Below are 25,642 nucleotides of genomic sequence, written 5' to 3' on the forward strand. Positions count from 1 at the left end.
ACTCAAATTGGTCACCAACATTTTTAAACTTGCATGAAACCGAAAAATGGCCCACCACTTCCTCCACTTTTTCCACAACCCTTCTATCCCACATCAATAAAATGTCTCCAGAAACACCTTCAGAACCCAGGTACAACCAATCTACGTATGGACAACACCATATACTTCGAACATATCTCTAGTAATCCATTCTAGTTTGGTCTCCTGCAAACACACAATATCAGCCTTCCAAGATCACAACAAATTACGAATTTGAAGCCTCTTTTCAACTTCATTCAGCCCTTTGACATTCCAAGAAAGTAACCTCAAATTCATTGAGCAACAGAGAGAACCGATCCCTATTAATACCACTTCGCCTAGCAAAGGTAGAGCCATAATTAATAGAACTAAACAACCCCTTCAACTCTCTTAAACCTTTCACCCCCAAACTTTTTAAGCCACATGTGTCTTGTTCACCTCAGCCCTCCAATTTAATTCAGCTTTAACAGCTAAATGAAGGGGTTTTTTATGGTGTTCAGGGGCTGTATGATCAGTACCCGTGAACAGAACAACAAGAAAGAGGAGATGAAGAAGAAGAATAAGAAGAAAAGAGAGAAGAGAAAGGGAGAAAAGAACACACAAACTCAACTAAATTGCCAAAACACCCTTAATTCACAGAAATTACAGATTTGCCCCTAAATATAACATTGACCATACCTTATTCAATAAAAAACTTTGAATCCTAAAAGACTCATAAGTAGACCTTTAAAACCAAACAAATTTTACTTCAATTGCACTTTACACATGGACCCCATAATTTACAAAGCAGTAGCAAATCAATCTTCCATGACTGCATCAACAGGTGGTGGATTTGGGGCTCTTGGAATAGTGGTGGGGATGGTGTGCAAAGAGATATTTTAATTTTAAATTTTTCCTTTTCTAATATAAACAAGAAATAAAGATGGAACAACTTTTTGGTTTTCTGATGTGGACAAACTAGTGCCTCATGGCCATTTTATCTCAAGTTTTCTTCTGGTTTTCCGTCAGCCAAACCAGAAAGAGATTTCTCATATTGTGTCCCAGATTGTCTCCTGAATTGACATTGTGATTGTATTAAAATGTGTTGTCATTGCAAGGTTCCATTCTTGATAGTAGGGTCCTTAAGTTGGATTCTTTATGTGTGAGTCCAAAAATGTATTTTGATTCAATTTCAGGTAAGGATCAAGTTAAGAGTTCCATTAAATTTGGGGACATTTGAGACCTAGGAAGCATGGATACTCCATTTTTGTTTAAGTACCAATATCCAATACATATCATATTAGATACCTCTAGGATACTTCTACATGCGTGTCCCAACTATTTCTTTTCTTTTCTTTTCTTTTCTTTTCTTTTCTTTTAGGAAAAAAAAAAAGATGTCGATCCGTCCATGATACCACTCGGATACAGTTGTAACCCAACCCCTCAATAGTGAGAGAGCCCAAACTTGTAAGAATTTTTATTTACATTTTTTATATATTGGATTCAAAGTTTAAACACTTATCTAGCTATCTTTTATTTACTCTTTTGGATCTTGGTTTGTATTCTAAACATCATTTAATGCCACAGTTTCACTTTATTATCCATTATTGCTCTTAAATTGATATATGCTTAACAATATATGAAAAATAAATGCTTAACAATATATAAAAAATATATTAAATAATTAATTAATACATGTATCCCCGCCGTATCGTATCCTAGTGTTTCAAGAATTGCCATATTGGCGTATCCCATATCATACCGTACCCATACTCGTACGTGTGCCTCTTAGCTTTAGACGTGCAATGCTACTAGATTAGAAGTGTTGAAGACTTGGCCGGTTTCCTTAGTTTAGTAGGGATGTTTAGCAATAGAGTTTATCAAGAAAACTTCCTAGTTTTTAGGAAGAAGATAGGATAAGTGATGTTACCAATTGTTTCATCTGTTTCAATTGCATTTCATTATTATTAGAGTTTCAATTTTTGATACTGTTATTTAAAGCAGTATAAAATGAATAAGAAGAACAGCAAAATTACTCTCTCTCTCTCTCATTCTTGGAGGCTAGTCACCTCCAATCCAGAACTAGCCTCCAATGACTTGAGAGTGAGAGGGAGAGAGAAATTGTTAAAATTCTTCTTGGTCATCTTCATTCATCCATCCTCCTCCTTAAATAACATAGCCCCAACCCCTCCCAAGAACTGATGGACAGAAACAACTGAACAAGGAATTCTCTGTTCCCTCTACCACTTACCGAAAGCACCTTCACTTCCAGAACTTGGCTTACTTCATCTTCAAAGATGGAATTGTACACAAGGAAGATAGATTCAAACCTATATAAATAAGGGCCTCCCAGACTAGCCGCTGGAACCAGCAAAGGTAAGCTGATGCTCAAACTTGTCAACTTATGAAGCATCTACCCTAGCTTTAATGGATGGATCTATCCATGCCTATGTACCAGAAGCTGGAAGAGCAGCCCTTAATGAGGGGTATGCTTCCAGGTCTCGATCACAATGGACCTAATCATTGATAACGATCTATAAAGGCGACCACGATCACGAGAAGCCAAAGCCTGATAAAAATAAATAAATACTGACACGATAGAATGAAATAGCTACTGATTTTTTTTTATATGAGTAAAAATATTTGTTTGATTAGTCTTGCATGTAGGGTTTTTACACATTTTAATTTCTATTTTTGAGTTCCAAGACTTGCTTTGTTTTTTTGTTTGACATTGTAATAGCTACTGACAATAATTTAAATCTTTATCTCCTATCTCGTTATTGACAAATCTTATCAACTAACAACTAAACAATCCTACAGCAAAAGGAGAACCAGCCAAGCACTTAAACAGTCAAGCATAGCTTTGGCTTTATCCAATTTGGGTGCCAACGTGTAAATCCATGCAATCCATCATTGAGTCCATGCTATTCATGCAACATTGCAAATCCATATCCGCCCCTAGGTTGTCCTGACAGAATTGGGTCATAGCACTAAAATGATGTAACCCGATTGTATTTAATGGACTAAATAGAAATTTGGTCAGATTCGAGGTGACTAACCTCCAAGAATGAGAGAGAGAGAGAGAGATTGAGATTGATGGTGATTAAGCTGTTGAGATGTTAGCTTGTTGGCCAGGTCATTTTTGCCATCATCAGAATGGTCATTTGTGGATGGCTGCTCCGCATTGCTTGATGTGATGTATAGTAGTATACGGAGGAAGAGGAACAATAGGAGTTTCTAAAACACAAAAAGAACTATGTCTGATCTCAAATTTTATTTTTTTTTAGAACTTTGTTGGATTGGATGTCAGTTTTGCATAGTCAGTGTTTATGGTCCATTGCTGATTTGATAGATTCATATAATTTGTGTGATTGATTGTATGGTCCCCAACTATATACTCCCTGGATACTTGGGTGACTATTTTTCAATAGCAATAAAAATTGAATTACTTATCAAAAAAAAAGTAATTAAGCTTTTCTTCTTATTCATCTTCCACTACTTTAAATAACAGTACCAATAATTGAATACAGTCTAATAATAATGAAATGCAACTAAAACAAATGAAACAATTGATAACATCACCTACCATATCATTTTCCTAAAAACTAGGGAGACTTATTGATAAACTCTATCACTAAACATTCCTACTAAACTAAGGAAATGAGCCAAATCTTCAACACTTACCAAGAAGCTCTACATGTCTCAAGTTTCCCCAAACTTCATGGAACTCATCTCGATCCACACGTGTCCTACTAACAAGCCTTGGGTCATAACATTCCTCTCCCCTTAGAACAATCTTGTCCTCAATATTGTGTTGTTGTTACCGATTGTGGATATGTATTCCACATGCTTCTTCATCAAAGGCAATCTTCTAATAGACCCATACTTTAGTGACATTTTGATCTCTTTGTTACTACACCCAATTTTGGCAGGGGTTTTGAGTTCAAGATTATTTGACCTACATTGATCAACCATCCTTAGATGAACTCCCAAAAGAACTTCAAACTTGCCTAAGATTCTTGAGTTTTCATTTGTTCGACAATGTCCAAACCTTCATTGAATTTTAGAATGATTGTTTGTTCATTGATCTCCAAGAACTCATTGGACTCTTGAATCGTTGGAGTTGTTGGCTCATGCATCTTCGAGGTCCCTTGATCACTGACACTTGAGTGGTTGGATAAGAGTTTTGAATGATGTTTAGAACCGATATTGTAAGGCTCCTATGAACTCCACCCAATTTGTGGAAAAGCTTGATGCCTCCATGTTTTGAAACCACGCTAAGCAATGAAAATCATGCGGTCTAGTGAGGTGTTGTGGAGAACAAGGAATTCATTAACCTTAAGAATACACCAAAAAGCATCTCTTCCTTTGAATCTTGGTACCTCCATGGATCTTAGATGAGATGCAGCAGATTAAGTCATTTCAGATTGACAGTCTAATACAAAATGACGTAATCTAATTGTATTTAGGGTCTATTTGGATACCGTTTATTGCTGAAAACATTGAAGCAAAATAACTTTTAAACTATGAATAATGCCCGTAGGACCCAGTTTTAAAGTTATTGCTGTGTTTTTCCGTACTTACTGGTCCGTGAATAGTTCGTGGGGCCCAGGGAAAAAATGCAAAACGCGCACCGCTGCCACTACGCAAACGCACACTTAATGGACTAACAGAAATTTAGTCAAATTCAAGGTGACTAACCTCCAAGAACGCGAGAGAGAGAGAGAGAGAGAGATTTTAATTTTGCTTGTCTTATTATTCATTTTCCACTACTTAAATAAGAGTACCAATAATTGAAATACAATCTGATAATAATGAAATTTAGTGGTAATATCACCTATCAGAGTACCAATAATTGAAATAAAATCTAATAATAATGAAATTCAGTGATAATATCACCTATCCTATCCACTTCCGAAAAGACTTTTTTTTTTATTAATAATTACCTAAAATATTTTAACATGTGGTTGTAGACATTCATTCACATTACACTGCTATAGAATGTAATAAGACTAATGGGGTGGTTGGTGCACGAAAAAGGAGACAAGTGCGTATGGTGTTAGCCTCTAGAGGTTTATTAGAAGTGGCTGGTTGATCTTTTCTAAACTCCTACAATATGAGGTGGGTGATGGTATTAGAGTGAAGTTTTGGAAGCATGTGCGGTGTGGGGATTGTACCCTCAATAAGGCTTTTCCAAAACTTTACTGTCTTAGTAGGGCAAGGGATGCTTCAGTGGCGAAGGTTATGGGTTGGTCTAGTGGGAGGATTCATTGGGATGTTTGATTTCGTCGGCCACCTCAGGATTGGGAGCAAGAATCTTTTGATCAATTTATGGCCATTGTCTACTCTTTGACTGTGAGAGAGGGGGGGGGTGGGGGGGGTTGACCCAAACAAATTTTGTTGAAAACCAACTAGGAGTAGAGGTTTTGAGGTTGAGGATTTTATCTTTCTTTCTACCCTCCTACTCTTACTCTTTCCCTTGGATAATGGTGTGGCAATCGAAGGTTCCTCCAAGGATAGCTTTTTTCTCATGGTCTGCTTCCTTAGGTAAAATTCTTACAACAGATAACCTTCACAAAAGGCGTATTATTGTTCTTGATTGGTGTTATGTGTGTAAGAGGTGTGGGGAGTCGATGGATCATCTTCTTCTTCATTTCCCCCATAGCATCTGAGTTGTGGTCTTTGGCGTTTTGTTTGTTTGGAATTCACTAGGTTATGCCACATAAGGTAATTGAGTTGTTTGAATCTTGGCTAGGTAAGTTTGGGTGTCATCGCAATATAGGCTATTGGAGACTTGTGCCGCATTGTTTGATTTGGTGTATTTGGAGTGAGAGGAATGCTAGATGTTTTAAGGGATGTGAATGGTCCTTGTTAGAGATTAAGTTTTTTGTCTGCCATACTCTCCTTGTTTGGAGTGTGGCTCTATTGCATTTTACTAGTTTTTCCATTCTTGTTTTACTTAATCATTATAATTTTGGTTCTTGATTTTTGCCCCCACAGTAAATCCCCAATGTCTCAAGTTGGCTTCTTTTTTAATAAAATATTTTGTTATTTATAAAAATTAAAAATTAAAAAAAAATAAAACTAAAAACTATTATTGATAAACTCAATCACTAAACACTCCTACTGAAATAAGGAAATTGGCCAACTCTTCAGCACTTATCCAGCAGCTCCGCATGTCTCAAGTGTCCCCAAACTTCATGCAACTCCTATCTTGATCGACACAGGTGTCTTGACAAGCCTCGCGAGTCATAACACCCTCATCACCCAAAACTGAATCAAAATACTTTTTTGGACTTGCACAAAAGAATCCAAGTTAAGGACCCCACTATCAAGAATGGAACTTTGCAACACATTTTAGTACAATCAAGAAGCCAAATCAGCAAACAATCTGATGAAGGCAGTGGGTCAATGTCAATTTTACTTATTTTTTAAGTGGTAGGAGCAATTTTGTAATTTCATAATTTCTAGGATGGGCTGTGCTAATAGTCCATTGGTTCTTATTTTGGTTTCATTTAACTTTAGTAATTTAGTTTGGGTTTAGTATTAAAGCCCAAGGAGTCCAACTCAAAGTCTTATTAGGAGTTTTAAATAAAGTCCAATTTCAACTAGGAATAGCTATTAGTCTTCTATTTAAAGGGGTGTAACGCTTTTCTATTTAGAATAATAGTAAAGTTTTCAAATTATTAGAGAAGCTATGAAGCTTGTGATTGGTTTGTGTTATGCAACCTTCTCCAAGGTTTGATGCCAAGGAACCCTAGGTCTAATGCTTAGGAAGTTTAGGTGTGATGCCTGTGAGAAGGGTTACATCCACAACATTTTCACAACATTTTCACAATAAATCATAAGTGGTTAGCTATTATTAGTTATAATTTGAATCTATCATTAGAATTACTTTTTGCCCCACCAATAACACCTTGTAACAACCTGCCACTTAAAATTTGTTGTGAAAGTGTTATGAAAATGTTATGGACATAGCATTACTCAATGCCTATATATGTGACTTACAAACATACTCAACCTAGAACACATAATCAAATGGCCAAGAGCCTTATAGCTAAACTCGCAACTTTGACATCTAGATTTAAAATCCCCCATCCCCTAACTATTGCATTATCAACAACAAAAAAAAAAAAACCACACAATCAAATGAAAATGGTTTTAGAAACCAAAGTGGATAGAGAACAGGAAAGGAGACTAGTCTCTAGTTTTCTAGTCCAACCAAGGTCAAATCGATGGTTGAACTGGTAATGTCATAAATAATAAAATCAATAATTATACAAATATAGAAATTATTAAAATAAATGTATAATATTAATAACTCATAATATTTACAAAAAAAAAAATCAAAAAAATATATATAAACAGTTTTGAATGAGGTTTCATAACTTATAATTAAGTCTAAAAAAAAAATCAAATTAACATTACAAAAATAATAATAATTTATAACCATTTTTTTCCCTTTATCCTTTTTTTACATTGTAATTGAAAATAAAGGATTTAATTGAACTGCCCTCAACTTAATAGGAATAATAGGCTTTTCTTGTAGAAACTAATTCTAAAATAAAGGGTGCCAAATTAGATGCAATGCAAGTGGACCATTCCTTTTCTTTGTGTAATAAATGCATATATTCTCTTCACCTATCAATACAAAGGCCCAAAAAAAAAAATTATAAATAAATAAAAAGAGGTAAGCAAACTTTCTCAAAGGCAACCCCTTACACAACCACAAAGGCTTCAAGCCTGATTTTTGCAGTCACCCATCCAAACCCTCTCAAGCCGTTGGCCTCCATCCACACAATGAAAACCTTTAGCCTCCATCATTGAGACAACAGTGAGCTTCCAAAGTTAACCGTTGCAACAACCTTTAGGGGAGATTCCTGGTGAGCTCAAACCTTCCAAGTCCATATCAACATCTATGAAGCACGGACGCGGCACCAGAGGTGCCGCACCCGCGTCGGACGCGGCCGGACGCGGCGACGCGCGAGGGACGCCGTTGCCCGCGCGTCCAGCAGCGTCCGACCGAGTCCTTCCACGTGGCAAGCTCGAGATCTCAGCCGACTCGCGCCGACTCGCGCCGATGCGGCTCCGACTCGGGCCGACTCGGGCCGTATCGGCAGATATCGGCCGAAACGGCCGATTCAGGCCGATATCGGCCGAAACGGCCGATTCAGGCCGATATCGGCCGAAACGGCCGATTCAGGCCGATATCGGCCGAAACGGCCGATTCAGGCCGAAACGGCCGAAATTTAAAAAAAAAAAAAAAAAAACACACACACACAGAACGCACCGTTTAATCTAAATACTAAACCCTACTCACTCGTTTCTCACTCTCATTAGCTCTCTGCCTCTTTTTCATTAGTTTCAATCTTGTGGGTTATGTTTAATTTATAAACATCATGTTTTAGTTATTATCTACTATTGTTTATTGCTCTTAAATTTGGTATATATTTGTATAATGTAAAAAAGTATGCTTAGCAATATATTAAAAATATAAATAAAAATATTTTTAATAATTTTTTAATCGCCGAGTCCCGCCGCACCCGCACCCACCTTTTTCAAAAATTGCCGAGTCCCGCACCCGCACCCGCACCCGAGTCCCGAAACGCACCCGTGCTACATAGATCAACATCATTGCAAGCATTTCGGGTGTCATTGCTGTTGAGCTCAACACCTTTTTCTGTCGCTTTCAATCATTAACTAGAACTGGCTTAACCACTCTAGTTCTTGGTTTTGTTGGTTGACCTAGTGATTACCAATTATTTCTGGACCTTTTTTTTTAATTTTTCAGTCATATGCATAACCAGACCAGACTACCGGCTGGTTCACAATCAAACTGATTGAACCGCCAAGTCCGGTCCGGTTTTAAGAACCTTGTAAATGAAAACAATGCCAAGAATTGACTATTGACAGTAATTCTGAAACCAAATGCAATGGCTCTAGTACATTCATTTGACTCCCAATATTAAAGGTTGTTTCTATTTAGGTAATCATGTCATAACTTAAGAGAAAATCAGCATGCACATTAAGGCAAAATATCTCTAGTAACTGCTACAAATTCCCAAGCATAAGAAAAGCCTATAATACTCGCTTTGTTAAGACAAACACCTCAAATGCAGAAAACAGGAAGTGATCATCAAGCCAAACCACTCCATTTCAAATTTAAATTTAAAAAATTAAAATAAAAAAAAAAGAAGGAAGGGGTGGGGGGTTGCAGAAGAAAGGTATTATTAGTTAAGTCGAACCAAGCCTTAATTGAGGCTCAGCAAAGTGGTGTGCTTGTAGGGGAGATATGGATACAATCATATCCTTCAATCAAGCCTCAATTCCAACCAATTAAAAAAACAACTTTAAAGGTAAAATAAGAGCATGCTTACTATGAAATTCTGGTGCAGAAAAATTGTTTCATATGCTAAAAGCAGAGCAGGAATAATATGAAATAAAAGAATCAAACAATAGAAATATTACCTGTACCAATTCATCAGTGCTCATAGCACATGTAGGAAGATGATCTGCAGAAAGAACACGAATATTTGCACCTGTCTCACTTCGCAATCTTTGAATAACATCTCCACGTTTTCCAAGAAGACATCCTACCATGAAATTTGGAACTAGAAGTCGTGTAGTGACAACATTGTTCTCATTATCATCTTCAAATGTCATTCCACCAAAGAGATCTTCCTCAATAATCCTGTCATGAACTTTTAAGAGAGCATCCTGGGCTGCACAATGAGGCTCCATGGGCTCCAACTCATTCTCCCCAGCTGAATCTTCTTCATCATTTTGGTTCCTTGAAAGTTTGTTAGGAGAACTATAGATAATAATTACTCTCTCATCAGCTCCAGCAACAGAATCAGCAACTGTAATCTTCGCCTGTGTCTCTTCTCTTAGGGCTCTAACTATGCTGCCACCTTTCCCAATAACACCACCAATTTTTTTAGAGGGGCAAAGTATACGGTAGACGGTGTCAACAGACTCAGAATTCCCTAAAGACTGTTCACGGCTTGAATTATTCCATTTACCTTTCCTGTTATTTCCTTTCTTCTTAAATTGGATGTTGGGGCGTTTATTGAAAAAATTTCGCTTGTTCCCATCCATACTATCAAAAGAGTTGATACTAAACTACATTCAATACCTAAAAACCCACCAAAGAGTTATTGTGATCATTAGAAATTTGATAAATTAATAAGGCACCATATACAATTTTTATCCAGCACTACAATAAGCTCTCTAAAATAAAATGACCACCAACACTAAAGAGGATATCACTTCCAACAAACACAAAATTACAACCCAAAAGGCAGGAAAACAAAGAATTGAAATTTGAAACACATATTTTCCAACATTTGGAAACTGACATCAACACAACTTTGACTAACACAAGTAGCAGTCTTCATTGAATTCTGTTTTAAGTTCTACATACCAATATAGCTAAAATCACCAAGCAAGATTTCTTTTTCTTTTTTTGATAAGTAAGAATGATATATATATACAAAAGACTAAAACTTAATTACAAGAGAGAAGAGAACTAATAAACAGAGGGAGGGATTCACTAGATGTGAGTCCCCAAGCTCGGGACCAGTCAAACAAAGGACCACTAAAAGAATCAGCAGGTTATCCGAACTATCCACATTCTCAAACGTCCACCTATTACCCCCTCCAAATACACCACATCAAACACAATGGAAATAAATTCCAAATGTCTAAAGAATGCTTCCCCACAACAATAACACATAACACACCAATCAACAAAATCAAAACCCATACTTCTCAAATAATCACCCATGAGTATCTTATTCCAAGCTACAACCCAAAAAAAAAAAGGAAACTCGCCAAGGGGCCTTAACTTTCCAAATAACTTTCCAAGGAAAGACAATGGAGAGGGGAACTCGCAACTCATAATAAAGTGAACGGATATCAAAATCTCCATTCTTCTTCAACTTCCATTTCATGTGATCCTCATTATCCATTGAAGGTGTATTGGATTCCAAAATATGAAAGAGATCCACTACTAAATCCAACTCCCAATCATTCAGATTCCAAGTAAAACGTACATCCCAAGTCTGCCTCTCCCCCTTCCCCTGCCTAGCCAAGAAAAATTCTATTGAAGCCTCTCTATTAATGGCAATCTCATACAAAACAGGGAAAGACAGTTGAGATGGTTGGTCCCCACACCAACAATCTTGCCAGAATTTTACTCTATTCCCCACCCCAATCTCAAACCAAGTATATTGGCTGAAAGCCTCCCAACCCATTCGGATGCCTCTCCATAAACCACAGCCATGTACACCCCGACCCAACTTAGAATAAAACACTTCCAACGAGCCCGCATCCTACGATTTTAGTCTCTGAACAAGGACCAATTGAAGCACCAACCCAAAAGCAAACACAATTCAATCTCAATTTAGGTTACAAATTCTACTACTCCTACAAAACTAACCAAACCGTTTTGCAAATAGAACACTTCAAATGAACCCATATCCTAAGGTTTTACTCTCTGAACAAAATCCAACTAAATCACCAACCAAACCCCCAAACAATTCAATCTAAAAGGCACATAAACATTTCCTCAGCTTAACATTTCTCAATCCCACACTCCATAACACAGTACAAACCCCTTAATTCAAATAAAACTCAAGCTCTAGAAATCACAGAAGCTTCTAATACTTACTATTTAAAAAAAAAAAAAAAAAAGCAATACTGTATATAGTACATATTAATTACTCGTTACCGAGCTGATTTAAATTCGAATTATTCTCTTAGCTTAATATTACAACACAATCACATTCGAATATTACAATGCGAATTGAAAGCAAATATTAAAAAGCAAAATGAAGCATAATTTTCGAAGTTCCGCTCGAAATTAACGCATCTCTTAGTAGAAAAAGTTCGCATTTGTCTTTAATTATTGAGTTATATAAGCAATTAGGTCTAGGTTTTCGATAATCCATTTTCGCAATAAGAAAATTAGGAATAAAGAAAAGGAATAAGTGGAAGAGAAAATTAGGGGTTTGGAGGTAGTTGAAATGAGAGAGGGAAAGAGAAGAGTACGTACCAGAGACTGAGAGAGAGAGAGAGTGTTACATCAGAGTGATTTGCCGCTGTGCTGACTGCTAAGTCGAATGGCGGAGAGAGAGAGAGAGAGAGAGAGACAGTAATGGGGCTTTTTGCTGCTGCTTTTTTCTACTTTGCTTTGAATATTGTTTGGTTTGTGGAGATGGGTATGGGCTTTTGTGAGTAACCAATTTTGGAAAGTGTTGTAGAAAGGGCCAATTTGTGTTTATGGGCTTAAGCTCGGCCTATAATGGAAAAAGGTTTTACAGGCTATTCGGTTCAAAGACGATTGGGTCGTGGAGCATCTTATGATTTTTTCTTTTTCTTTTTTCTTTTTTTCTTTTTTGATAGAGTGGTGCATCTTATGCTGAAAACAATGTAATGTTAGTGATTGACAATTAGCTAAAAAAGGGAAGATAAAAATCGATTCTATTATTCTATCATTTATATTGAGGACAGATTTCAAAAAGCCTTAATATGTGTGGTCCTCTACTTGTGAATGCATAGAAAATTTCAGAAGTTAGACACCAAAGGTCAATGTTCTTCCATCCATGGGATAGATAGATATAGAGGAAGGGTACAAGTGTTTAGCGTTTTTCATGTTGTCTAATAGTGTTTTTTTTTTTTTTAAAGAAGAGTAAACGATAGAATTGTTTTATTAATCTTTTGATCATTGGTATTCATTACAAAAACAGTGCATGGGAAAGAGTTCTCCTGCCACACCTCTGCATAGGGGATTGGGCGGGTTGGGTGCATTTTGGGTATGTTCAAAAATGGATCAAGTACATAATTATCTATTTACCTATTTATTACTTGTTTAAATAAATATTAAATGCACATTACTCACCCAACCCATTCAATCACCAACACACCCCCCCCCCATTTAACTCATTATTTGATTTATATATACATACTTACAAATACCAAAAACTTATAAAATTGCCAAAATATATCCAATCAAAAAGAAATTTACCAAAACACCCACCTTATGGATCAAAGGCATAAAATTAAAAATCCAACAAAATTCTTCTATCCCTATCTTTGGTTGCGTAAATCAAAAAATCAAATTTAGTTAATCATGATGAGAGAGAGAGAGAGAGAGAGAGAGAGAGATTTCTAGATTTTTCAGTAACCAAATAGAAAATCTAACCTCAACAAATTAAACAAACAAAGCGATACTCCAATTCTCTTAGTTTTGATTTCGCACTCAAGCTTCTTCACTGAATTTCACATCGTCAATGCAATTTGATCTCAAAGGAGAAGTCATGGTTTTGAATGATGGTTTCGTAGTGAACCCCCTTGAGTGTGGCAGCAAGGAGGGACTCTAGTGACTTCATTGTCAACGGTGGTCTGCAACGCCATCACCTTAGCCATGCTCTAAGATCAAGAAGCGGATCTCGACAATCTTATAGCACAATATAGACAATTCGTCAAATAGAAAAAGATGGTTAAAGAAACTAGACAATCTTAGGATGTGCTTGGTAGCTGGAAAAATGAAAAGAAAACTCAAGAAAATCAATAAGAAATTTTCTAGTTAAGGTTTAGATTTTCTCTTTGGAGAGGGAGGGGTACCTAGAAGATGTGTTTAGGTTCTTAGGGGTAGACATTTTTTTTTTCTTATTAATGTTAAGGGGTGAAAATAAATAAATATGGGCTACCTAGTGGGTTTACCCATTTAGACTCATTTAATTAGATTACCCAATAGGTCTTTACCTAGGCCCAATAATGACAAGGGATCCTAGGCCTTCAAGGGTGGGTGGTTGATAGTTGGTTAAACTAGGCTTGGCTCACCGCAACCTTATTAGGCTGTTTATGAGCCAATTTGTGCACAAGATATGAATCCCACAACACAAATATACATATATGTATAATGTATTATATTGGTTGAGTAAATAATTAAGGAATATCAAATAAAATACAAAGCAAAGAGAGTGACAAAGATCCTCCAAATAGAGTGGTATTATATTTTATTATATTGAGTGTTCAAGTACATTACATTATACTTTGCTGGGATGTTCCACAAGGCTCAATAAAGTTCAAAAATCATAGACTTGAATATTCCACTTGGGCTTTCAAGACTTGTAAAGTTTGAATCCCTTTGATCCAAGTGACTCCTGAAATGTTTGCTCTACAATCTCTTACAATGCCTCACTCTTCCCACTCTATCTCAAGTAAAAGCTCAAGGATCTTTTTTGGTGTTTCTTTGTATCTTGGGTTTTACCTCTTTTATAGTGTTGTTTGAAGGTTCTTCAAAAAAATAATACATCCATTTGGTGCTCTGGGTACCAGGACCAATGTTCTATTTAAAGCATTGGTGGCTGATCCTTTCCCCTTTCTTCTCTTACTTCACTCTCCTACGTACTGATAGCTAAAAGCCCACCTGCTGACTTTCCTCTTGTAGGAGATTTTTTTTTAGTAAATCCAAATTCTTCTCTAAGGTCAAAACTTCTCGTTCTTCATCCAAAATCTTAAAAGGGTCACCTCAAAGTTCTGAAGCTTTGATGTTGACTTCTCACAATTCATTTCTTTCCCTGAAATGAGGAAAATTCCTTCTTGTTAATGGTGTAGCTGAAAAGGCTCTTGGCCATCTTCCTTCTTGGTTCACCTTTTCTGCCTTGCCCGAGGTCCTAGGTTCCTTCAATAGGTGTTGGCTCCGAAATCACCATCTATCTCTATCACTCTCTTTTGGGTCATGGGAAACTGATGTTGACAGGACCTTCTTCATCCTTCGTGCTCCTTTTTAAATGAGCATGCCATATCCTGAGCTGTCCACATCTTGGTTGGCGTCCTCCGACTCTCCTCAATAACCTACTCTCTAAGGTTGGTGGATCCTATGCAACCGAGGCCCAAATCCTAATTGTTCCTTTAGACTTCCTTAGGTATCATGCCTTCCTTAAGCCCTTGGGCCAAGCCTCCTTCATCCCTCTTTATCCAAAGCCTAGGACTTATTTTCTTCTTCTTATAGGCTAGGCTCCCCTTTTTCATTTTAAGGGTCAAGCCTTCTTCCTTTTTTTCATTTCCATAGGCTGGGTCTTTCTTTCTTTTATGGGTCTGGCTCCTTATTATATTTTGGACCTCAATAGTCTGCAACGCCATCACCCTAGCCATGCTCTAAGATCAAGAAATGGATCTCAACAATCTTATAGCACAATATAGACCGTTCGTCAAATAGAAAAAGAGGGTTAAAGAAACTAGACAATCTTAGGATATGCTTGGTAGCAGGAAAAATGAAAGAAAACTCAAGAAAATCAATAAGAAATTTTCTAGTTAAGGTTTAGATTTTCTCTTTGGAGAGGGAAGGGTACCTGGAAGATGTGTTTAGGTTCTTAAGGGTAGACATTTTTTTTCCTTATTAACGTTAAGGGGTGAAAATAAATAAATAAATATGGGTTACCTAGTGGGTTTACCCATTTAGACTCATTTAATTAGATTACTCAATAGGTCTTTACCCATTTAACCCAAATGTTTAATTGGGTTGGATCAAAACTTACCCAAATTAAATGAGTCATGGGGAGTTAATAGGTTTGGGTAAAAATTGTCACCCCTACCTTTGAATCAATATAGTGCCTTGCATCTTGAGCAAGAGCTAATGCTGCATTATTACAATTTCTATAGCAACATAGGAAGTGTTTAGGTTTTAAAACACTCAACTAAGACTTTGATGTCAAATAGAATATGGCCAAACCCCCTTAAAAGTTGGTTCGCCGACTTAAAGGTCGTTATGATTGCATGGGAGTAGCAATCAACCTTTACCTCTCACAAGCAGGGACGAAGCCATTCATTGGCTTTGGGGGGCCACACCCCCCCCCCCCCCCCCCTCAATTTTTTATTTTTTTCAAAATAGTAGGTATAATTAAGGTTTATTTAGAATTTGAGCCCATTGAAACAAAACTTTGCCCCCCTATAGTTTCTTTGACCCTCTAAACCCAAAAAATAGCCCAAATAATAACCACAAAAATTAATCTAAATAGCCCAAACAACAACAAAAAATTTATCAACAAACCCATAGTTTAAGCCTTTCAGAAACAAAAATAAAAACAAAAAAAATCCAGTCCATAAAAACTCTTTAAATTTACCACACAAAAAAACCCTAAATTGAAATTAAAATCTAATAGCAAGTGAGACTATGAGAAAGCGTGTCTCATGAGTCACGCCTCCTTTGTTCTGGGCAATGATGCCACGCCATCACCAGTAAAAGCAGGCATAGTCTTACCGTGCCTTGCCCACCGAAACTGATCGGAGATATCTGATTAGATATGCCATATGCGTCACAAGTCACAGTTGCCACACAATTTGCTCTCCTTCTTTAGTATTTCATTTCTCCCATCTCTGACTCTCTCTCCTTTGTTTCTTGTTTCTTTCTCTCTTAAATCTAAAGATTCTCAAAACTTGATATCTCTCCCATCTCTAAATGGCAAAGTTGCAATGCCACTCAGTTGAGAACATGATTATGAATCCTCAAACTCCACCATATCTCTTGCTTGTCATGTGATACTTGAGATGTCCTTTACCATATCTCTTGCTTGTCATGTGATACTTCAGAGATCCTAATGGTTTCCCCCTTAAACCACAAATTCATTTCTACAATCCCATAACAACCACAGAGTCATACAAAAAATAATTCAATGCTTAGCTTATTTAGATGGTCCATTATCTAGCTAGCCACATCTACAAACGGTCCTTTAATATCCCTAAGCTTTCCCAACTTGCTCGTACTCCATACATCTGATAGGCCAAAAACATATTGACCCCTTGTGATAAATTAATTGATTAATTAGCCAATTTTATTAATTAATTAAATTAACATGCAAAACGCGTTGTAGCACAAACAAATCACCAATAACTAAAGTATGCAATGAAAAATAAATTGACACGGTGATTTGTTTACGAATGGGGAAAACCTACACGGCAAAAACCCCACTGAGTGATTTTAAAGTCACCACTCCCGAGAATCCACTATTATCAAAACAAGCAATTACAAGTAAAGGAATCCCAGTACCTTATACCAACTTACAGTTGAATCCTTACTCCAATACCCAATTTGACTTGTTCTGTAGTAATAATCTCTCCTTTCAATGCACGACTCCCAATACGTGACTAACCAATTGCGCAGATCCCAATACGCGACTTCAATCACCAACTAGAGAAGGTTGTTGGCTACAAAATTTTTCAGTTCATCACGCGATGAAGATCAAGAAGCTCATTGATCACAGAACCCTACGGTGTACAAACATAGCAGCTTCTTCACAAGAAAAATGAACTAAGGCAAATTTTGTCTCCGGTTACAATTTGCTTGAACAAAATTTTACTCAACACTTGTGCAACTTGTGTCACCTTTAACGGCCCTTAAAATAATCCTTATATATGTCTAGGGTTGTGAGAAAAGAAAGCCCAAACATACAATCATAGATTGGATGAAAAACAGTCTCGAAAAATTGAATTTCATAAACCTCGACAGATACCCTATCTGTTGAGCTGCTGTCGAGCGACGGGCTAGAACAGCTCTTTAAGGCTCGATAGATGCTAGTTGTTGAGCTAGCTGTCGAGTTTTATTGAACAACACCTTTCATAGTTGAATCTTGGACAGACTTGCATGGTTTTAAAACTTAAACTTGAAACTTTATTTTTTGAAGTATTAGACACATCCTAAATTTACAATTACAAGTAAAGTGTGTTTTGTCAAAGGATTAGCCAATTACATAAAATAGTGACATATATTCCTAACATGTGAAACACATATGTCCTAACAACATCCTTGGCTCGTGACACAACAATAGGGTAACTATGACTATCTTTGCTTCCTCCCCCCAATATTGTATGAATATTTTGGGATAGTGCATTTGGAGAATCCATTCATTTTCATGGGTAGAATATTATGCAATCCCCACCACATGAACACTTAAATATGATTTGGCACTTTTGTAGATCACACCCAACGCCATAGAAGACTATGATATCCCTCGGAGGTGCTTATGCTATGTCTTTCCAATACAAGGGTTTCCACTTGCATTAGATAGGCACTACGCACTATATAGCTTCCATGCACTGTTCAAGTCCATATCAATTCCTACTAGGCATTATAGTGACCAAAGAGAAATAAGTTTAATTAGTTCAACCTTGTAGGGAAGGAATTTCTCATCAATTAGAATCTCCTTTTAAGAGATTGTCTCAAAATCTACGAGCATGGCAATCTCCATATCCTCAAGCAATCATCTGCGTGGGGGAAACTATTTTCTAAACAATTATAAGAGACCACGCCCCCGGCCCGTTTTAGAATTGGGCCAAACCCACGTAAATGGGTGGAGTTGTGTTATTGCCTCTCAAAATGGAGGTTCGACAGATTATATTTTCTCCTTTAGATTAACAGTTTTACAATAAAGATACCACTTATTTAATTGTTGAAAAAAATAAGAAAATCGTAATTGAAAAATTCATCATTTTATTAATTTAAAAGAATTTACATTGATCATAGAAAATTACATGGCTTTGGTTCTAAATACAATCTAAGATAAAGTAAATGACTTTATTTCCTAGTTACAATCTAGAAATTAAAAATTACATGAATAAGTATTGATTTATTAACCCTTGATCTAAGTTTGAAAGCTATGTTACAAGGTAGGAAGGTATTAGGCACCCATGCATCTTGCCTGGTGAAATCGGTCTTCTAAACTATGGTGGCCAACATGCATATCATATTATCCAATATGTTATCAATCAATTTACATATTGAATTTAATGTGTGTGCATGTGATAAACTCCAATTCCATTTATTAATCATTGCATTTTGATTAAAAAATAAATTTTAGTGAATGTATATGAACGGTGATATCCTAGATTCAAGAATTTAAGATAATTATGAAACTAACATATTTATCATATTTTGGATGTGGATTTAAAATCAAAGTTAGTGTCATGCACGAACATGTTATGAACAACCAAAAACATGTGAAGAACACTTATAAGCATTTAAGAATATCAAGCATATTCAAACATATTCAAGGAATTTAAATAATCATTAGCATGCTTTAATCTTAAATTCTCATTGTAGAAACATAAAAAACAAGTTATGGAGAGGGATTATACCTACATGCAAGATCCACACAGTGGAGGAGGAGGCTCTTGGCGAAGGTCCTAAGGGTGGAATAGAAAAAGAAGAACTAAGAGAGGGAGAGTGAGTCTCACTTAATACCTTAAGTCACAGAAAGACCAAGATATGACAAGACTATTCTACTTCACTAGAACTTAAGAGGGGAGAAGAGATGGTGAATCTATGTGCTTTGGAATAGAGGAGAACGAGGGTTTATATAGTAATGGTAGAGAAAATATGAATGGAATGGTATTTAATGAGGGTTGGCAAAGAATCAAAGAGAATCATGAACCTAGATCCTATTTCAATATTTAGAGAAAGCTATTGTATTAAATTTGGAGGCTGGTGGGAATGATGAGTAAGCAAAATGTCTAAAACCTCGGTTTTTTCCGTAGCTCTTGTAACAGTTTTCAGAGCTAATTTCAAAAAATCATATCTTTCTCAATTTTGATCGGAATTGCCTTATTCTTGTGCTCAAATTGAAGTCCTAGATGTCTAGCAAAATTAACCTCACTCACAAATTCAAAATATTCTTAAAGATATCAACGAAATGGTGAACAAAGGTCATTTGTTGGAAAATAGTTTCAGCATAATTAACATTAATAGGCTCCAAATTAGTTTCCAATTAACATTAATAGGTTCCAATTACTTCCATTTCAAACTTAATCAGTTCCAAATTTACCCCAATTAAAAAGATAATTACACAAATTACTTATTGAATAATTAATGTTTAATTATCTAATTAATTAAGTGTGTGCAACCTTACCATAAGAAATAGTCCTAGCCAACTCCTTAAACACCTACATACAAGATTCTCTATCCCATGGTTATGCTGCGGTGATTTTAATGAGATCTTACACTCCTTCGAGAAGCAGGGACACTTACCAAAACAACAACAGCCAATGATGGAGTTTCGGTCAGCTCTACTCCATTATGGTCTATTAGACTTGGGCTTTCAAGGCAATATTTTTACATGGAACAATGGACGAGCGGGGGATGCTTTTGTTCAAGAATGATTGGATAGGGCCTGTGCAACCTCAGAATGGACAGAGCTCTTCCCACATACAAAGGTCATTAACATCCAATCTACTTATTTAAACCACAATCCGATCCTCCTCAGTTTGTCACAACCAAACCAGAATTGCAGGAAGAAAAAAATACCAACGAGGTTTGAAGAAAAGTGGGCTTACCATTTAGATTGTAAGGGGGTAGTCTGTGGAGCATGGGAAGCCGAGAATGTGGCTAGCAGCCCTATGTTTCGGCGTTTTATAAAGATTAAAAGGTGTAGGCTTGAATTGGTTCGATGGAGTTGTAATATTTTTGGGAATTTTAAAACAAAAATTTAGGAAAAGCAATCGGTGTTGGAGGCTTTATCCCTACAAAATGACTTAGAAAATCTACCAACAATCAAAACACTAAAAAATGAGATTAATACACTGCTCAACCAAGATAAACTTTTCTAGTGTCAGAGATCAAGGTCCATATGGTTACCAGCGGGTGATAAAAATATAAAGTTCTTCCATCAAAGAGTCAACCAATGTCTTCGGAAAAATCACATCTCTGGGATCACTTCTCAAACCAGGGAATGCTGCACATCCGAGGACCAAATAGCAAAAACAGTTGATTACTCTAACAATAAACCTTGCAGATTATAGTGGGGTGTTGAACTCGATGGATCACCTCATTACTCTAACAATAAACAACACCTTACTCCAAAGGTATAGCCCAAAGGAAGTGAAGCAAGCCCTATTCCTAATGCACCCATCAAAATCTCCTGGACTTGATGGTATGTCACCCTTTTTTTTCCAAAAATTTTGGCATATAGTTGGTCAAGATGTTACAGTAACTGTTCTTTCAGTTTTAAATTCTAGTCACATGTTGCATAAGATGAATTTTACCTATATTGTATTAGTCCCAAAAATTAATGAGCCAAAACACATGTTTGATTTTAGGCCTATAAGTTTTGGTAATGTGATTTCCAAAATAGTGTCGAAGGTACTAGCCACATGTACTCCATTTGGTGATCTCTAATGCCTAAAATGCTTTTGTGCCTAATCGTCTTATTACTGATAATACTACTGTAGCATATGAGTTGTTACATAGGATGAGGAATAGAAAGAAAGGAAAGATGGGTTAAATGGCTGTCAAGCTCGACATCAGCAAAGCATATGATTGGGTGGAATAGGGCTTTCTGTGACAAATTATGCTTAAGCTGGGATTTGACACTAGATGGGTGCATTTGGCAATAGAGACAATCACTATTGCCTCGTATTCAGTCCTAATAAATGGGGAACATGTGGTTTCATTTCCCCGTTAAGAGGTCTTAAACAAGGAGACCCACTCTCTCCATATTTGTTCCTTGTTTAAGTGGAAGATCCATTGGATAAATTGTCAAAAATTGTGTATATAAAAGAAAAAGGGAGGAATGGGGTTTAGGGACATCTCAACATTCAATTTGGCAATGCTAGCTAAGCATGCATGGAGGCTCATCCACCATAATCAATCACTATTCTATAGGGTGTACAAGGCAAGATACTTCCCAAATTTTAGCTTCTTGATGGCAGAACTGGGGTTGAATCCATCATATGTTTGGCGATCTCTCCTGGCAACAAGAGATGTGATATGGGAAAGGTCTACATGGCAAATGGGTGATGGCCAAATGGTAGGTGTTACCTCACACAAATGGCTACCAAATACACCAATCTTCTTACACGAGCCCGATGGGGATATGAAGGTATATGACTTGATGAATCAAAGCACAAGACAATGGGACTGAGGTAAAATAATCGCTACCTTCACCCCACGGACATGTGCAAAAATTCTAGCTATTCCCCTTAACCAGCTGGATTCACAAGACTCCCTAACCTGGGTTGAGAATATGACTTGAAGAGTCACGGTGAAAATAGCCTTCCAAGTAGCTCTACAATTGAAGACATCGGAAAGGCTTGAACGTTACTCCTCGGCTCGAGTCCATGGTGCAACATGGGGAAAAATCTGGAAGCTCAACATCCCACTAAAGGTTCAGACCTTTCTATGGAAAGCATGCTCAAATTTTCTGCCAACAAGGGACAACTTGCTTAAAAAGAAAGTGTAGATCAAAGCAACTTGTGAGTTTTGTCGCAACGAACCTAAAACCATAACACATGTACTCTGGTCCTGCCTATTTGCAAGGAACATGTGGGCACTGATCAAGGGACGGGTTTAGAAATGTAGTAATGAGGCAGAGGACTTCTTCCTCCTCTTCAAACATCTGTAGCACATTCTAGAAAGTGTAGACTTGGACAGATGGGCAGTCATGGCATGGTCCATATGGAATTCAAGGAATAAATATTACTTCGAGCACATTCAACAAGAGCCACGATCTATCATGGAGAGAGCTACAAGTTTGATAACTGAGTACCAAACACTCATGGCAGCACAGCAAGTGTGAGCAACAAGCCATACATTTCAATGTCTAGAGGTTTTTTTTTTTTTTTCCTGTATTGCAATTCATGGGGATACGCTTGAGATTTGGGCAGTATCTCCCCCAAGCCCAAACAAATCAGTTTGGCATTACCTGTATAAACTTACTCGTTCAAAAAAAAATGTCCAATGCACCCAAAAAGCACATAATTTAGTCATTTGAATTGATTAAAAAATAAATAAAATTTTGTGTTTTCTATACTTGCTATCCAATGTAGTGTACACTGATTTGATAGGCATACGCTACATGGCACCGACATAAGCTACCTTTAAATCAGTTCTTCAATAAGTGAATATAAGTTGAGTGATTTATGACTTCTCTCATATCTTATTTGTTTGTTGTAGTTTTGTCACGGATTGCCAAAGGGGGAGATTCTTAGGACATATGTTTTACACATGTTAAGAACATATGTCACTATTTAATATAATTGGTCAATCCTTTGACAAAATGCACTTTATTTGTATTTGGGTAGATCTAGGATGTATTTAATACTTCAAGAAATAAGGTTTCAAGTTCAAGTGTTAAAACCATGCAAGTCTGTCCAAGATTCAAGTGTGAAAAGTGCTGTTCATTAAAGCTTAATAGCTAGCATCTATCGAGCCTTGAAGAGCTGTTCCAGCCCGTGGCTCGACAGCAGCTCAACAAATAGGGTATTTGTCGAGATTTATGAAGTTCAGTTTTTTAAGCCTATTTTTCATCCAATCCGTGAATATATGTTTGGGCTTTCTTTTTTCACAACACTAGACATATATAAAGATTATTTTAAGAGTCGTCAAAGGTGACAAAAGTTGCACAAGTGTTGAGCAAAGTTTATTCATGTAAATTGTGACCGAAGATAAAATTTGCCCTAGTTCATCTTTCTTGTGAAGAAGCTGCTGTGTTTGTGCACTGTATGGTTTTGTAACCAAGGAGCTTCTCGATCTTCATCGTGTGAGGAACTGAAGAACTTTGCAGCCAACAACCTTTTCTAGTTGGTGATTAAAGTCACGTATTGAGATCCGCGCAATTGGTTAATCACGTACTAAGAGCCGTGCATTAAGAGAGATTGTCACTACAAAACAAGTCCAATTGGGTATTGGGATAAGGGTTCAACTGTAGGTTGGTATAAGGTATTGGGATTCCTTTACTTGTAACCGCTTGTTGTGATAATAGTAGATTCTCAGGAGTGATGACCTTAAAATCACCTGGTGGGGTTTTTGCCGTATAGGTTTTCCCCATTCATAAATAAATCACCATGTCAATTTATTTTCCACTGCATACTTTAGTTATTGGTGATTTGTTTGTACTACCACGCACTTTGCATGTTAATTTGATTAATAAATAAACTTGGCTAATTAATCAACTAATTCATCACAAAGGGTCATTACGTTTTTGGCCTATCAAGTGGTATCAGAGCAGGCACACTCTAATTAAAATTAATCTTTACTATATGATCCATTGATCCATGTTTGTCATGGATAGAGGACAATCTCTTATCATACCTCATTTATTTAATGGCACTAACTATGCATACTGGAAAGTACGCTTGAGAGCTTTCTTGTAGTTTCTAGATGAGAAAATATGACAAGCTGTGAAGATAAGTTGGACCAAGCCGAAGGAAGCGCTGGTCGATTGGGATGATGCTAAGATTAAGGCGGCAAACTTCAATAGCAGGGCATTGAATGCCTTATTCAATGCGGTCACAAATGAGGAGTTCAAGAAGATATCCTCCATTGAAACTGCAAAGGAAGCATGGACCATTCTTTAGACAACCTATGAAGGAACCAAGGCTATTAAAGATTCAAAATTTTAGGGGCTCACTACAAGCTTTGAAGAAATTAAGATGAAGGAGGATGAGTCGTTTGATGAGTTTTATGCCAAGCTCAAAGATATAGTGAACTCAGTTTTTAATCTTGGGGAAACCATTCCTAAACCCAAGATTATGAGAAAGGCGCTTAGATCTCTACACGAGAGATTTCATGCCATGATCACCGCGATTGAAGAATCGAAGGATATTGACAAAATTCCTTTGATAGAGCTGGTTGGCAATCTACAGACCTATGAGTTGGGTTTGTCTAGAATTGGGAAATTGAGCAAGAGTAAGAGTAAGAGCAAGAGCATGGCACTGATAGCCAAGAGCAGTGACACAGATGAGTCTTCAAATGATGAAGATTCTAAGATGAAGTCCTACATCACTAGGCAATTCAAGAAATTCATGAAGAATGCAAATGGGAAGGGCTTCGACAAGGACCGTAGGCAATCTAGCTCCTCACAGTTTAAGAGCCAAGACAAAGGGAAGAAGGATGCTAGGGATGGTGGTCAGTACACTGTTCCCTCAAGACCAAAATGTTTTGGGTGTCAAGGTTTTGGTCACATGAAACAAGAGTGCCCCGCATATCTTAAGACCATTTGAAAAAGCAAGGCACTTGCTGCTACATTGAGTGACACTGAGCCTGAGGATGATTCCAACAATGAGGATGATAGAATCTAGAATGCCTTCATTGTCAGTGTCAATCCTACTGAGGGGATTGTTGAAGATGTGGATGAAGAAGAAGAATTGGTGGAGTCCAAGTTTGGGAAGATGGATGAACAAGATGACATCCACACAGCCTATGCAAAGTTATACAATGTCTTAGAAAAGTATGAAAAGATGTATAGGTTGGTCACCAAGAAGTTTAGTGATGTGGAGCTTGAGTGAGAAGAAATCTCTACAAAGTTTGATGAAGCAAATCAAACTATTGGAGCACTGAGGTTTGAGAATAAATTTTTAGCTGAAAAAACCAAGAAGCTTAAGGCAAAATTATTCCAAGTCAGAGCTCAATTGGAAAGAACTTCAAGCACCAAGCTCGATGAGATGCTCGGTCTTCAGAAATCGGCTTCTGATTGAACCGGTCTAGGGTATGATTTCTCTTCTCCTAGTATTGCTTTTACTAGTACTACTATTTTTGTTCCTCCTACTAATAATGTTGAAACTAAGAACAATGTTGTTAAAAATGATTTAGCTAGTGAGAACATAGACAAGGGTAAATCTATTTTAGGAGCACCCCTAAGCAGGATAAGAA

At 36.9% G+C, this 25,642-nt stretch overlaps 1 protein-coding gene across 2 annotated transcripts in view; it reads right to left on the bottom strand.

Annotated features, from left to right (window-relative positions):
* Positions 1-12,218, bottom strand: part of LOC126713917 (KH domain-containing protein At4g18375-like) — a 36,060-nt gene extending 23,842 nt beyond the window's left edge. For both annotated transcript variants that reach the window (XM_050413875.1, XM_050413874.1), the window contains exons 1-2: positions 12,053-12,218; positions 9,466-10,132 (exon numbers count right to left, since the gene is read on the bottom strand). In XM_050413875.1, coding sequence (XP_050269832.1) covers positions 9,466-10,095 — 630 coding nt within the window. In that variant the 5' untranslated portion in view covers positions 10,096-10,132; positions 12,053-12,218. The remainder of the gene's footprint in view (positions 1-9,465; positions 10,133-12,052) is intronic.
* Positions 12,219-25,642: the final 13,424 nt, after the last annotated feature.

Source organism: Quercus robur, chromosome 2, assembly GCF_932294415.1.
Source record: "Quercus robur chromosome 2, dhQueRobu3.1, whole genome shotgun sequence".
In the NCBI taxonomy this organism is placed as follows: domain Eukaryota; kingdom Viridiplantae; phylum Streptophyta; class Magnoliopsida; order Fagales; family Fagaceae; genus Quercus; species Quercus robur.